This window comes from Oncorhynchus mykiss, chromosome 17 (genome assembly GCF_057628025.1).
Source record: "Oncorhynchus mykiss isolate SJ-2025 chromosome 17, ASM5762802v1, whole genome shotgun sequence".
NCBI lineage: Eukaryota > Metazoa > Chordata > Actinopteri > Salmoniformes > Salmonidae > Oncorhynchus > Oncorhynchus mykiss.
The window spans coordinates 44,022,733-44,036,928 of NC_143038.1; the positions used below are offsets into that span (position 1 = coordinate 44,022,733).

The 14,196-nt window shown below is 42.1% G+C and overlaps 1 protein-coding gene across 6 annotated transcripts in view; it reads left to right on the top strand.

The window, feature by feature from the left end:
• rad18 (RAD18 E3 ubiquitin protein ligase) overlaps positions 1-14,196 on the top strand; it is a 70,224-nt gene that overhangs the window by 11,282 nt on the left and 44,746 nt on the right. For 4 of the 6 annotated variants that reach the window (XM_090205687.1, XM_021569200.3, XM_090205688.1 and 1 more), the window contains 4 exons: positions 120-219; positions 1,604-1,791; positions 10,280-10,350; positions 10,545-10,605. In XM_090205687.1, the coding sequence (XP_090061813.1) occupies positions 120-219; positions 1,604-1,791; positions 10,280-10,350; positions 10,545-10,605 (420 nt within the window). The remainder of the gene's footprint in view (positions 1-119; positions 220-1,603; positions 1,792-10,279; positions 10,351-10,544; positions 10,606-14,196) is intronic. The other 2 variants (XM_090205690.1, XM_090205689.1) reach the window with 1 other exon arrangement.

A 14,196-nucleotide genomic window follows, 5' to 3' on the forward strand; every position in this document is an offset into this window, starting at 1 on the left:
ATACTTGAGCATCCCAAGTAATAACGGGATATTTTGTAGTGCATGTAAACATGGTCAATGTCTCTTCTTTTCTATGTGTGTATTTGTCTCTAAATCCTATTTCTGTGTGTGTTTTGCAGTGGAGTGTCCTGTGTGTTCTGTGGGCATCTCTGAACAGCTCATCAACAAGCACCTGGACACCTGTCTGACCCGAGGGGAGAAGAAGGAGAGCCTTAGGAGGTACTAGTGGACACACATCTCATAGGGGTTCAAGAGGTGGATAACTTTTTGGAAGTTTCAACTTATTTTTGACCTCCCTGAAACAACAACACTAATGAAGTTAGAGAATAAGCTGAAACTTAAATTTAAAAAAGTGAACTATCCCTTTAAAGAATTCTCATAACATTTTGTATTATTTATTTATTTTATTTAACCTTTATTTAACTAGGCAAGTCAGTTAAGAACAAATTCTTATTTACAATGACGGCCTACCCCGGCCAAACTCTCCCCTAACCCGGACTGCGCTGGGCAGTCCCTTATGGGACTCCCGATCACAGCCGGTTGTGATACAGCCCGGGATCGAACCCGGGTGTGTAGTGACGCCTCTAGCACTGTGTTGCAGTGCCTTAGACCGCTGTGCCACTCAAGATTAACCCTGATGTAAAGCTAGCTCTAGGTGGGGTATTTTACTTATATTTGAATGTGTCTCTGTCTGTGTTGTATATCATGTTTAGATTTATATTTGGGGAGACTATTCATTCCTCTAAGGAAATTGATGTCTACAACCTGAAAATATTCCTTTCTGCTTAAATCTAATGCAAGGTTCCACGTTATGATTAATGTAGGCTTGTGATATCTGAGGCTCCGTCAGAAGCAGGGAAGTGTGCGTGACAGCATGGAACCCTTGATGTGTGGCGGACCTTGATGTCAGAGTGATGGATTACAGAATTTCCTATACTCCTCAACACATTTGACCTGCCACAGAGCTCTGCATAGGAGCTGGAGAGTTTTCAATGTGGCTTGGTGATGAAAAGATGCCATGTGGGCAGAACCTTATCCAGCCCTGAATTAGTCATGGACTTTCTATCTGAAAAGCAGCTTATTTGAAAGTCTAGTCTACATTATGCTTTTGTGGTAGGAGAGGGGACCGAACAGAGTGAACCGAAAAATAATTACTTGGAAAGCCCAGCTAAAACCCCAATTGATTTATTGGCCTTACAGGGAGGTCAGCAATAGGAAAGAGCTTTATACTGTACACCGCTGCCAAGTTGCCTGGCTCTAATTATATGCATCTGATCTGACAAGTGGTAGCTGAGTGACTCCCGGCTTCTAATATATATTTTTTTACAGTGCCCCCCTCCCTCCCTGTATATCAGGCCTTAGGTTAACTATAACATTCATGTTGTCTTCCTCTGTGGTGCCCTCCCTATGATGGACTCTTGTTGGGCCAGCCAGAGGTCTGAGAGCTGCAACAACAACACGTCACACTGTAGTTCATCATGGAATAATAGTACCACTGAATATCTGTCTCACTACAGAGCTCATAACTGTGTAGGCTTAATATCTAATGACCATGTTATAGTCGGTTATAAACTGATTTTCCTTATGGCTTCATGTTCCACAGCTCCCTAGGTGCTAAGAGGAGGCCGATGGGGAAGCTGGTGTACACACTGCTGTCCATGCAGGAGCTGAAGAGGAGGCTGAAGGAGTGCCACCTCTCTGTCCAGGGTAACAAAGATCAGCTGGTCAGGAGGCACCAGGACTTTGTACACTTCTACAATGCCCAGTGTGACGCCCTGGAACCGAAATCAGGTGAGAGTGCCATTTTCACTGTGGTCGAATAATGAAGATGGCAGGGAGTCAACCATGGATTATGGTAAAATTATGACAGTAAATGCCAGAGCAGTTTTCTGGCCACCATAAATTGACTTTCCATCATTCAAAGCCATCATTGTATAACTGCTAGAAAGCTTTAGACTTTTCTGGCCATTGTCGATTCATGAACCTGTCATTCATGATTGACATCCATTACAAAAAAAATACACAACAGCTTTTGTTTGACGGTTTAAAAAAATCATAGAGCCTTAGACTGACTGAATTAATTAAATGTTTTTTTTCGTGTCAAATCGCCAGTTGACAACTCATCCCTTAAGGGAGTAATTGACACATATAAACATTACAATGATTCACAGTGATGATTCAGTGAAAATTATTTTGGCTTTCTGTGCAGTGAGCACTGCATAAAGAAGGAAAATAAATCAATACATAATAGTAGATAAGGTTATCCAAGCAATAATAATAACCCTAATGCATTTTAAATAAATACGTGTGTGGACGTTTCTATCTCAGGTTGATACAGAGACATTCTGCTTTTATTACAAGCAGGCTTGACTACTGTAATGCTCTCCTCTCTGGCCTACCCAAGAAAGCCATTGGTCAACTGCAAAACATTCAGAATTCTGCAGCACAGGAACTTACCAAGACCAGACAGAGAGCACACATTACACCATATTTTAAAAGTCTCTGCACTGGGTGCCAGTGAGTTTTAGAATACATTTTAAGATTGTTCTATTGGTTTTTAAATCAATCCACAATTGTGCACCCCAATATAAATCAGACATGCTTTTGAGTTATGTACCCAATAGGTCCCTCACATACTCTGGCACTGGCCTTTTAACTATCCCAAAGCCTAGGACCAAGAGGCATGGAGAGGTAGCCTTTACTTACTATGCCCCCAGCCTCTGGAATAGCCTGCCAGAAAACCTAAGGGGGGGTCGAAACAGTGGACATATTTAAAGAGATCTTATAACACGCCTTTTTATCTTTTCTTTTCCTTAGGTTGCCTTTTTAGTCTTGTGTTTTTTTATCCTCTTATGTTTGTAGTAAATATTTCATTTTTTTATTTATTTTTTTTCCTGTGAAACAGATTGCGTTGCATTCATGTCTGAAATGTGCTATATAAATAATGATTGATTTTGATTTGAAAAATACATTCAGATAAATAAATACAGGGAAATTAATTGGAAGGGGTTTAAACCCCATCTGTCACAAAGAGAAGATACAAGTTTGAGACTGGCCTACACAAAATCTAAATACATACAGTGCCTTCGGAAAGGTTTCAGACCTCTTGACTTTTTCCACATTTTGTTACGCTACAGCCTTATTCTAAAATTGTTTAAATTGTTTTTCCCCTCATCAATCTACACACAATTCCCCATAATGACATAGAAATAATAAGTTTATAGCAATTTTTGCAAATGTATTAAAAATAATTTTAAAGTAAGTATTCAGACCCTTTACTCAGTACTTTGTTGAAGCACCTTTTGGCAGCGATTACAGCCTCCAATCTTCCTGGGTTTGACGCTACAAGCTTAGCATACCTGTGTTTGGGGAGTTTGTCCAATTCTTCTCTGCAGATTCTCTCAAGCTCTGTCAGGTTAGATGGGAAGCGTTGCTGCACAGCTACTTTCAGGTCTCTCCAGAGATGTTTGATCAGGTTCAAGTCCGGGCTCTTGCTGGGTCACTCAAGAACATTCAGACTCCTGCGTTGTCCTGGCTGTGTGCTTAGGGTTGTTGTCCTGATGGAAGGTGAACCTTCGCCTCAGTCTGAGGTCCTGAGCACTTTGGAGCAGGTTTTCATCAAGGATCTCTCTGTACTTTGCTCCGTTCATCTTTCCCTCAATCCTGACTAGTTTCCCAGTCCCTACCACTGAAAAACATCCCCAAGGCAGGATGCTGCCACCACGTCAAGGGGTCTAACTACTTTCCGAATGCACTGTATATGTAAATACGTGTGTGTGTATATCTGGAAATCATGATCTTATTCGAATAGTGAAATAATTTCAAATGCCCATCCCTACAGTGCGGTACGGTAGAGTTAAGTACAGTATAGTTAATTATATTGTACTCTAGTCTAGTGTGCTCTTCTGTACTGTAGGCTTGGGCGGTATACCGTTTACCGGGGTATTTTGGAAATAACCACGGTATGATTAATCAATACCATCAATACTATTTAAAACTATTTATTTGACGTTTTTAAATAAATAAATATATTTGTTGCTACATTTTAAGAAAATACCTGCAGTCAACTTGTGCAATACATTAGGAGTTAACAACATAATTTTTCATTATGAAGCTATGAACACCGAGTGGTGTTTGTTAACAAGCACACAATGACGAGAGACCAGAGCCTTGTGAGTCACTCACTGTTGTGCAGCATGTGCTACGGGAGCGTGCTAGTTGAAGTATGGAATTCACAACTAAATGTTTACCATCTAGATATCTTATAACTATTACGTTAACTGTCTAAAATGTGCTAAATGCTCTGCAGTTGTGCATTTGGTTTGTTAATTTAGTAGCTAGTTAGCTATCTAGCTAAGTGGGTAGCTTCTTCCAAAATTAAGCTTCGCTTGGTAGCCTAACACCAGAGGATCCCCTCCTGGAGCAAGAGCCATGTTTTGTCTAATACTTGTTTTGTGCGTGCAGCAAACTCTGAATAGTGTTTTTTTTGTTGTTGTTGATACTTGTAAAACTTTATGAGCTGTTTTTCAATCTCAAGACCATCAGACTGTTAAATAGCCATCACTAGCGCAGAGAGGCTGCTGCATATATACACAGACTTGAAGTCGTTGGCCACTTTAATAAATTGAACTCTAGTTACTTTTTAATGTAAATTTAATAATGTCACTTTAATAATGTTTAGATATTTTTGCATTATTCATCTCATATTTCCACACTGTATTTTATACTATTCTACTGTATCTCAGTCTGTCGCTCTGACATTGCACATCAATATATTTATATATTCTTAATTCCATTCCTTTACTTAGATTTGTGTGTATTGGGTATGTTGTGAAATTGTTACATATTACTTGTTAGATATTACTGCACTGTCGGAACTAGAAGCACAATCATTTCGCTACACCCGCAATAACATCTGCTAAACACGTACCGTTGTTTACATACAGAAGTTTACATACACCTTAGCCAAATACAATGTTTTGGGTAGCCTTCCACAAGCTTTCCACCAGAAGTTGGGTGAATTTTAGCCCCTTCCTCCTGACAGAGCTGGTGTAACTGAGTCAGGTTTGTAGACCTCCTTGCTCGCACACGCTTTTTCAGTTCTGCCCACACATTTTCTATAGGATTGAGGTCAGGGCTTTGTGATGGCCACACCAATACCGTAACTTTGTTGTCCTTAAGCCATTTTGCCACAACTTTGGAAGTGTGCTTGGGGTCATTGTCCATTTGGAAGACCCATTTGCGACCAAGCTTTAACTTCCTGACTGATGTCTTGAGATGTTGCTTCAATATATCCATATCATTTTCCTTCCTCATGTTGCCATCTATTTTGTGAATTGCACCAGTCCCTCCTGCAGCAAAAGCACACCCACAACATGATGCTGCCACCCCCATGCATCACGGTTGGGATGGTGTTCTTCGGCTTGCAAGCCTCCCCCCTTTTCCTCTAAACTTAACGATGGTCATTATGGCCAAACAGTTCTATCCATCAGACCAGAGGACATTTCTCCAAAAAGTATGATCTTGTCCCCATGTGGAGTTGCAAACCATAGTCTGGCTTTTTTATGCCGGTTTTGGAGCAGTGGCTTCTTCCTTGCTGAGCGACCTTTCAATATAGGACTCGTTTTACTGTGGATATAGATACTTTTGTACCTGTTTCCTCCAGCATCTTCACAAGGTCCTTTGTTGCTGTTCTGCGATTGATTTGCACTTTTCGCACCAAAGTACATTTATCTCTAGGAGACAGAACGCGTTTCCTTCCTGAGTGGTATGACAGCTGCGTGGTCCCATGGTGTTTATACTTGCGTACTATTGTTTGTACAGATGAACGTGTTACCTTCAGGCGTTTGAAAATTGCTCCCAAGGATGAAACAGACTTGTGGAGGTCTACAATTTCTTCTGGGGTATTTGGCTGATTTGTTTTTGATTTTCCCATGATGTCACGCAAAGAGGCACTAAGTTTGAAGTTAGGCCTTGAAACGCATCCACAGGTACACCTCCAATTGACTCAAATTATGTCAATTAGCCTATCAGAAGCTTCTAAAGCCATGACATACATTTCTGGCATTTTCCAAGCTGTTTAAAGGCACAGTCAACTTGATGTATGTAAACTTCTGACCCACTAGAATTGTGATACAGTGAAATAATCTGTCTGTAAACAAAACATGTCTGAACCGACTTGCCAAAACTATAGTTTGTTAACAAGAAATTTGTGGAGTGGTTGAAAAACAAGTTTAAATGACGCCAACATAAGTGTATGTAAACCTCCGACTTCAACTGTATGCGACCAATAAAGTTTTGTTTGATTTAAACTCTACTCTACAGTACTGTACTGTATTGTACTGACTAGGGATTTAAACCGGTAACCAGGATCCCGGGACATAAGATGATAAGACCCGGAAAATTACAAAAATATTCCGCAATGTGCACGAGTGCAACTTCACAAAATACACAAGCACAGCAGCTGATTGGAAAAAATTAAATAGCACATTATTCAAACAGATTGTCACATGGAAATCTTTAGCCCAGTGTATTTACGTCACACAAAGTCGGTATAAATTCAAAGCACATAATTGATACTGCCGGACTGCACACAAAACCCAGATGCAGTTTAGAGTTCTCATCAGAACTTGAAATGTGATCCTGGTCAGACCCAATTCCGGTGAGCTGAAGCCCGAGCCCATGCCTGGTTTGACATCACAGAAATGAAATGAGCCGAACCTGAAAAAAAGCTAGATTTCTAGAAAACAGTGCTATATTGATTGAAACTGGTGTTGAGAACAATGTGGCGGAGGTGGGCGGAAGCGGAGTGAGGAGACAAGGAAACAGTCATTGGGCCTAGACAACTCACTTCAGTAATGATCAACTGAATTATGAAAATATTAGGCTAATGCATTTTAAGGCATGTATCAAATTCTTGCTTATACGGAGTCTCCCAAAGTTATATCCAACTGTTATGCTAATTTAAAGCAATAGTTGCGTGTGTGCTTACCTAGATGATCATTTCAGCACTGTTTTGACTGGGACAGCAAGATGAGTGGGGGAATCGTCTAGATAAATTAATCAATGTCAAATTTTTGTTTTCACTGAATCTCTGTTTGGATATGTGGTAACAATTAAGCTTGGGAATTGTTAGCTAAGTTGAGGTCAGTGCTAATGATTTTTATTCTAGTTTGCTCATATATTAGCTGATTACAGTGATTGATTTTGCTAGCATGTTATACAAGTCTGCTTGCTCTTAACTCACGTTAAGTAGCCTGTCCTTCTCCCGACCAAAAGCCTGTGACTTTTCAGATAATCAATCACTGTAATATTTTTGGACTGAATCTCAATCGTGGTTTCCAATTGGTAGTTACAGTCTTGTCCCATGGCTGCTACTCCCGTACAGCCTCGGGAGAGGCGAAGGTCGAGAGCCGTGGGTACTCCGAAACACAACCGAGCCGAGCCGCACTGCTTCTTGACACAATGCCCGCTTAACCCGGAAGCCAGCCGCACTAATGTGTCGGAGGAAACACTGTACACTGGCGACTGTGTCAGGGTGCACTGCGCCCGGCCAGATACAGGAGTCGCTAGAGTGCGATGGGTCAAGAATATCGCGGCCTTCCAAACTCTCCCCTAACCTGGATGACGCTGGGCCAATTGTGTGCTGCCCCATGGGTTTCCCGGTCGCGGCCGGCTGTGACAGAGCCTGGAGTCGAACCAGGATCTCTAGTCGTACAGCTAGCACTGCGATGCAGTTTCTTAGACCACTGTGTCACTCGTAGTAGCCTTTATATAGCTTTATTTATAGCCTAGGCTATTGTCCTACCATCCCAATCCTGACTCGTGTCTCGTATTGCTGCCCTTATGAGAGCTTCTGTAGAGAATATGTGATCAATAAATGGTATGAGAGTAGATATTGTAGCAGGTTCAAGGGTGTGGGTTTTCCACGTCACCAAGTTCAATAACCAAACACGCACAAGGAGCACAACTAGAATGCAAATTGGAAGTTTATTAGGGAGTTTTACACACTTGAGAAAAGTGGGGAATTCACCATTTCACAGTCCACAATCTGGTCTCGTCTGTTCCGTTCTCCCGGGGTAATCCTAAAACGCAGGTCCTCAGCCAAACCGGTTCGGTGCACAGTGGGGGTAATCAGACAAATATTTCTCTCCTCACACTCTTCAACACATGCTTCCCTCTCCGTTCTCTGCCCCTTTGTGCAGGCCTTTTCCTCTTTTATCCCCAAGTACTCCCTGGCTTAATGACCCATAGGCTGCCTGGTATCTTCCTTCAATCACCACTTCCCTCACCTCTCCCTGCCGTCTGCCACTATGGTCATTTTTTTTACAGAGTTGGTCTCCGTTAAGATACATTCATATTTAAAACATTTCCTCTTTTCATCTGACCCTTATTCATGAGCTGATCTGCTATCTGTATAATCATCAACTCAATTTTGACAAATAGGAGATATTCTGTCATTAGTTGGAGGTTATCTAGCAAACTTACTACTTTGGTAATTTTACTTTTGTTTGACTGCCGTTACAAAGTTTGTATCAATCGACAATGCTATAGCCTACTGAGAGTGTCGTCTGTGTGTCCTGAACGCGCGCTCTTTCGAGAGAGCCTATGCCTACCGCTGAAATGCGCTGAATTAATTGAGGATAACTCTCAAAATTTATGAACGACCTGTTTCGCAATTCATAACAGTCATTGGCGATCGAAGTTACTCTATCATTACTTAACATCAGTTTCACGCTAGAGTGCGATGTACATTACAGTACAATACAATACCATATAGCACTACAGTACAGTAAAGAAAAGTAGAGTAGAGTTTAGGTCAGTACTGTTCTCGGTCCTGGGACCCCCTGGGTGCACGTTTTGGTTTTTGCCGTAGCACTACACAGCTGATTAAAATAATCCAAGCTTGATGATGAGTTGGTTATTTGAATCATCTGTGTAGTATTTATATTTATTATGGATCCCCATTAGCTTCTGCCAAGGCAGCATCTACTCTTCCTGGGGTCCAGCAAAATGGTGGCAGTTATACATATTAAAAACATTACAATACATTCATAACAGATTGCTCAACATATTAAGTGTGTGCCCTCAGGCCCCTACTCTACTACCACTTATCTATAACACAAAATCTATGTGTGTATATTGCATATGTCATCGTTTGTATGCATGTGTCTATGTTTGTGTTGCTTCACACTCCCCGCTGTTCCGTAAGGTGTATTTTTATCTTATTTTTTTTTAATCTAATTTTACTGCTGGCATGAGTTACTTTATGTGGAATAGAGTTCCATGTGGTCATGGCTCTGTGAAGTACTGTGCACCTCCCATAGTCTGTTCTGGACTTGGGAGCTAGGACAAAAACCAAAACATGCACCCCAGGGGGGGGGGGGGTACAGTTCAGTACTCTACTGTACTGAACTGTACTCTACTGTACTGAACTCTATTGCACTCTACTGTGATGTCAACTTGGAAAACATAGACATCTGTGATTGTTGCACGTCATGAAGAAATACATTCAAACATTTGGTTTTATTAATTTATGAATGTGACATGTCATGGTGTATCCTTGTATGACACAATGTCACATGGATATTTGAATTTCATTTAGAAATCATTCAAGAATATTATAACCATGCCCATCCCTAGAACACACCCCATCTCTGTTGAGATGTAGGGTTTTAATCAAACACCAAGGCCTGTTCTGAGCCTAGCACATGATTTGAGAATCTACTGTTACCAACACTTAAATCATTTCTGCTCTAGCGAGTATTATTTTTTTGCCTTGGCATTTGTCATGCTTCTGTGATATCTTTAGGTTATATATTACTTGTACATGCTATTAGACTTTCAGTAAGTGACCTTGATACATGATCATGCTAGATGTATAACTGTGTGTCCTCCTACCTCTTAGCTCTTTTCAGTTAGTCGTTGGGCATAAGATGTCGGAGGGTAAAGGCTGTAAACGACACACTACTTTACCTCTTTAAGATCGGCAGACAGAGCATCCAGTCCAACAGCCCTTGCTGAGACTATTAGATATGAAGTGGTGCTCTGAGCTATGCCTACTTCTTTCTTTGTGTGTGTCTGTGTGCAAATCACAAGCAAAAGTTTGAACCACTTGATCGTTTCCTGTTTTTTGTTTTGTTTCTCTGGGTGTGCTTCATTTCCTCAGCAGTAGCCTCAGGGGCAGAGACCTTAATGTGTTGAAAACAACAGTTCACATAACAAGCCATGCTTGTGATCCGGAGGGTCATAAAGGTCTCTTTTCATTCTCTGTCAACAGCCAAAGACATTGCCAATGAAGTGGAGGCCAACGAGAAGGCCAGGAACCAACTTCAGGGGAAAACCAAACGTGTACGTACCAATACCTGATCACAGCATCTCTGACTTGTGCCACAGGACCCCCGGATACTTTTTGTTGTTCCCAACATGACATAATGTTCAATAAAAGGCGTTGTCCCTTGCAAATAACCTTGTCTAGTGTGTTCTTGAAATGCAAATGATCACTCTACAGTACATGTTTTTTTGTTTGTCCAACTGCGTTGCAGGTCATGGACTTCTCAAAGAATCAAAGTGTGGAGAAGATCGACGAGATGCATTCAACTTACAGTAAGTCATCTCTGTGGTGCACTTCCACCATTGATCTGTTGTCAGTGGGAGTTCAGAATTGTTTTCTGAAAGCCTTTTCTCTATTGACTTCAGCACTGCGTTGTGTATCATTGTCTACAATGGATGTGTGCGATATTGACTCAGTTGACTGTGGATCCCTGTTTTTTTCCTCAGTGAATCTGAATGATTACTCCTGGTGAGGGATTGGCATGGAAATAGTTTAGTTTAGCAGCATCACTGGGCTCTGAGTGTATTCTCACTCTTGTGTTTGCATTTGCACTGGTGCAGTCTTAGATTCTGAAACACTGTAGTGTGCGTTAATAGTTCAGAGTGCTTAGTCATTGCAGTCCATTCCACCAGAGTGGTGCACTCACTTTAGTCCTTGTAGCAGTTTAGCAGAAAAGGCTGAGAGCTGTGAAGTGAATCAGGCCACAACCCAAGAGAAGAGGAGTGGCTCTCACATTCACAGGTTGGATCAAAATAGTGGGAGTGCAACAGGTTTGCATCGTTGATCTTGCTTCATTATGTGGGGAGGCCCTCGTATGGCTAAGGACCAACTCCGGCGGAGAGAATCGCCAGGAAGACCATACGCTCCCCTGATAGCTGTGTTACTCTATATCTGAGAAGGTCTCTGTCTGGAGGGGCTGTTTGAAAGTGCACCTGAGGGAGTGGAGATGTGCTGGAGATGTGATTAAGCATCAGGGACTGTCACTGCAGCAGACATGAAGAGGAGGGAAACCATTTAGGTTTGCTGGGGTGTTTCAGTGTCTCTTTAGGGAATAACTCTGAAAAGTAATAGACTTTACCCAGCAGGAGGAAACTGAGCCAGATTGTGTTTGCTTTACCGGACAGAGGGAGAGAGAGAGTTTGTTAGTTAAAGTGCTGTGATAGCAAGATGAGGATGAAAGGTGGGAGGAACTAGAAAGAGCTTGGTGGAGCTAACTTTGAGAAAGAGGGATATTGAAATATTAATGGCACCTCACAGAGGGGTGTTCTATAAATAGCTGGTGTGCTGTGATAACTGATCCGTCAGGCCAGGGTCGGCCCACGCAAGTAGTATCGCGATACCACAGGGAAAACATTTAGTGTCCTAGAGTCCTGTTCGCCCCGTCCCCTGACTCTTGTTACCGTTTTCTTAATGTACGTGCTACACAAAATGTTTTCTACTCAATACAACACCTTGAGATGTTTCTACAACTTGATTGGAGTCCACATGTGGTAAATTCAATTGGTTGGACATGATTTGGAAAGGCACACAACTGTCTATATAAGGTCCCACAGTTAACAGTGCATGTCAGAGCAAAAACCAAGCCATGAGGTTGAAGGAATTGTCCGTAGAGCACCGAGACAGGATTGTGTCGAGGCACAGATCTGGGGAAGAGTACCAAAAAATGTTGGCAGCATTGAAGGTCCCCAAGAACACAGTGGCCTCCATCATTCTTAAATGGAAGAAGTTTGGAACCAGCAAGACTCTTCCTAGACCTGACTGAACTGAGCAATGGAGGGAGAAGGGCCTTGGTCAGGGAGGTGACCAAGAACCCAATGGTCATTCTGACAGAGCTCCAGAGTTCGTCTGCGGAGATGGGAGAACCTTCCAGAAGGACAACCATCTCTGCAGCACTCCACCAATCATGCCTGTGTGGTAGAGTGGCCAGACGGAAGCCACTTCTCCATAAAAGACACATGGCAGCCCTCTTGGTGTTTGCACCTAAAGTACTCAGACCACGAGAAAACAACAATATTCTCTGGTCTGATGAAACCAAGATTGAACTCTTTGGCCTGAATACCAAGCGTCATGTCTGAAGGAAACCTGGCACCATCCCTACGGTGAAGCATGGTGGCAGCATCATGATGTGTGTATATTTTTCAGCTGCAGGGACTGGGAGACTAGTCAGGATCAATGGAAAGATGAACGGAGCAAAGTACAGAGAGATTGATGAAAATCTGCTCCAGAGCGCTCAGGAACTCAGACTGGGACAAAGTTTCACCTTCCAACAGGACGACGACCCTAAGCATCCAGCCAAGACAACGCAGGAGTGACCTTGGGACAAGTCTCGGAATGTCTTTGAGTCTTTGAGTCTTTCCCAGCCAGAGCCCAGACTTAAACCCGATCAAACCTCTTTGGAGAGACCTGAAAATAGCTGTGCAGTGATGCTCCTCATCCAACCTGACAGAGCTTGAGAGGATCTGCAGAGAAGAATGGGGTAAACTCCCCAAATGCAAGTGTGTCAAGCTTGTGGCGTCATACCCAAGAAGACTCGAGGCTGTAATCGCTGCCAAATGTGCTTCAACAAAGTACTGAGTAAAGGGTCTGAATACTTTGCTTTGTCATTGTGGGTAGATTGAGGGGGAAAAAACAATTTAATCCATTTTAGAATTAGGCTGTAACACAACAAAATGTGGAAAAATGCAAGGGGTCTGAATACTTTCCGAATGCACTGTATATTCATAACGATCTGAATGTCATTGTGACAGGAAGGGAAAAACACTGCATGAAACCTTTACTCTTCAGTAAACAGAGCCACACAGACTGTCCCTCCCTCACACAATCTGTCTCCCTCTCTCTCATAAACACACACGCCATTCTCTCTCCAACAAACGCATACACACGCTGCTCCCAACTTTAAAAACGTTAGGCACCAAACAGAATTTAAGGAGCACCAGAAAGAGAGATTTTTGATATGGTTTAGGCATCCATTCAGCCTATATGATTCCTACAGTACCTTTCGAAGCCCATGTTATGAGTAGTGAAGCAGACACATTTCCTTTCTTCTTGTGCCAATCAAATTTGCCTAGAACTACTGTCAAGTTAGCAGGTTATTAGCTAGGTAACATGACAGAACAATGTTGTTTATCAAACCAATACTTAGTGACCCATAATTTATTTAAAATGGCCGGTGACATGGTTTATTTTTTTAAACTGATTGAGGAATAGATGTGCAGGAAGAGCAGATGGAGAGAAGCAGGTGAGTTATGGCTGGAAAGGGTATGTGCACATGAAAGTGAAGTGGACATTATTGGACCGACACTTACCAGAGACTAGTTTGCTTAAAAATATTCAACAGAATTTTATATACAAAACTGTATTAACATTTTATAAGAGGAGTCAGCGGGATCTTTACTTTGGTTGAGCTAAAATATATTTGGTAGTATCATATTAAACGGTACTACGGTATTCTAAAATGTTGGTATCATGACGTTTTAGTACCGTGATATTACCTTGGTACCGGTATACCGTGCAACACTAACACACAGTAGACAGACAGACAGATATAGACACACGCATACACAGGAACACAGAGTGCTGGCCACATGCAGTAGGTTGAAGCAGTCTCGCTATCGCTTCCAAACGTGAGAAAGATTGCCACTCTTAATGAATGTACCTTCCACCCTCAGTGTGTTACTGTTGTATTATTGAATAGCTGGACCATCGAACAATGCCAAACCAAACAGATCTCTGTCAATGGAGACCAGTGTTATTATTTTCCCTCAAAAGTAAGCTGCAGCTTGCTCCTGTGCCCTTGGCAGGTTATGGTAGTAATCTGTCAGCCCAGGGCCTTCCCAGGGGCACACTGAAATGATTGTGGCTCC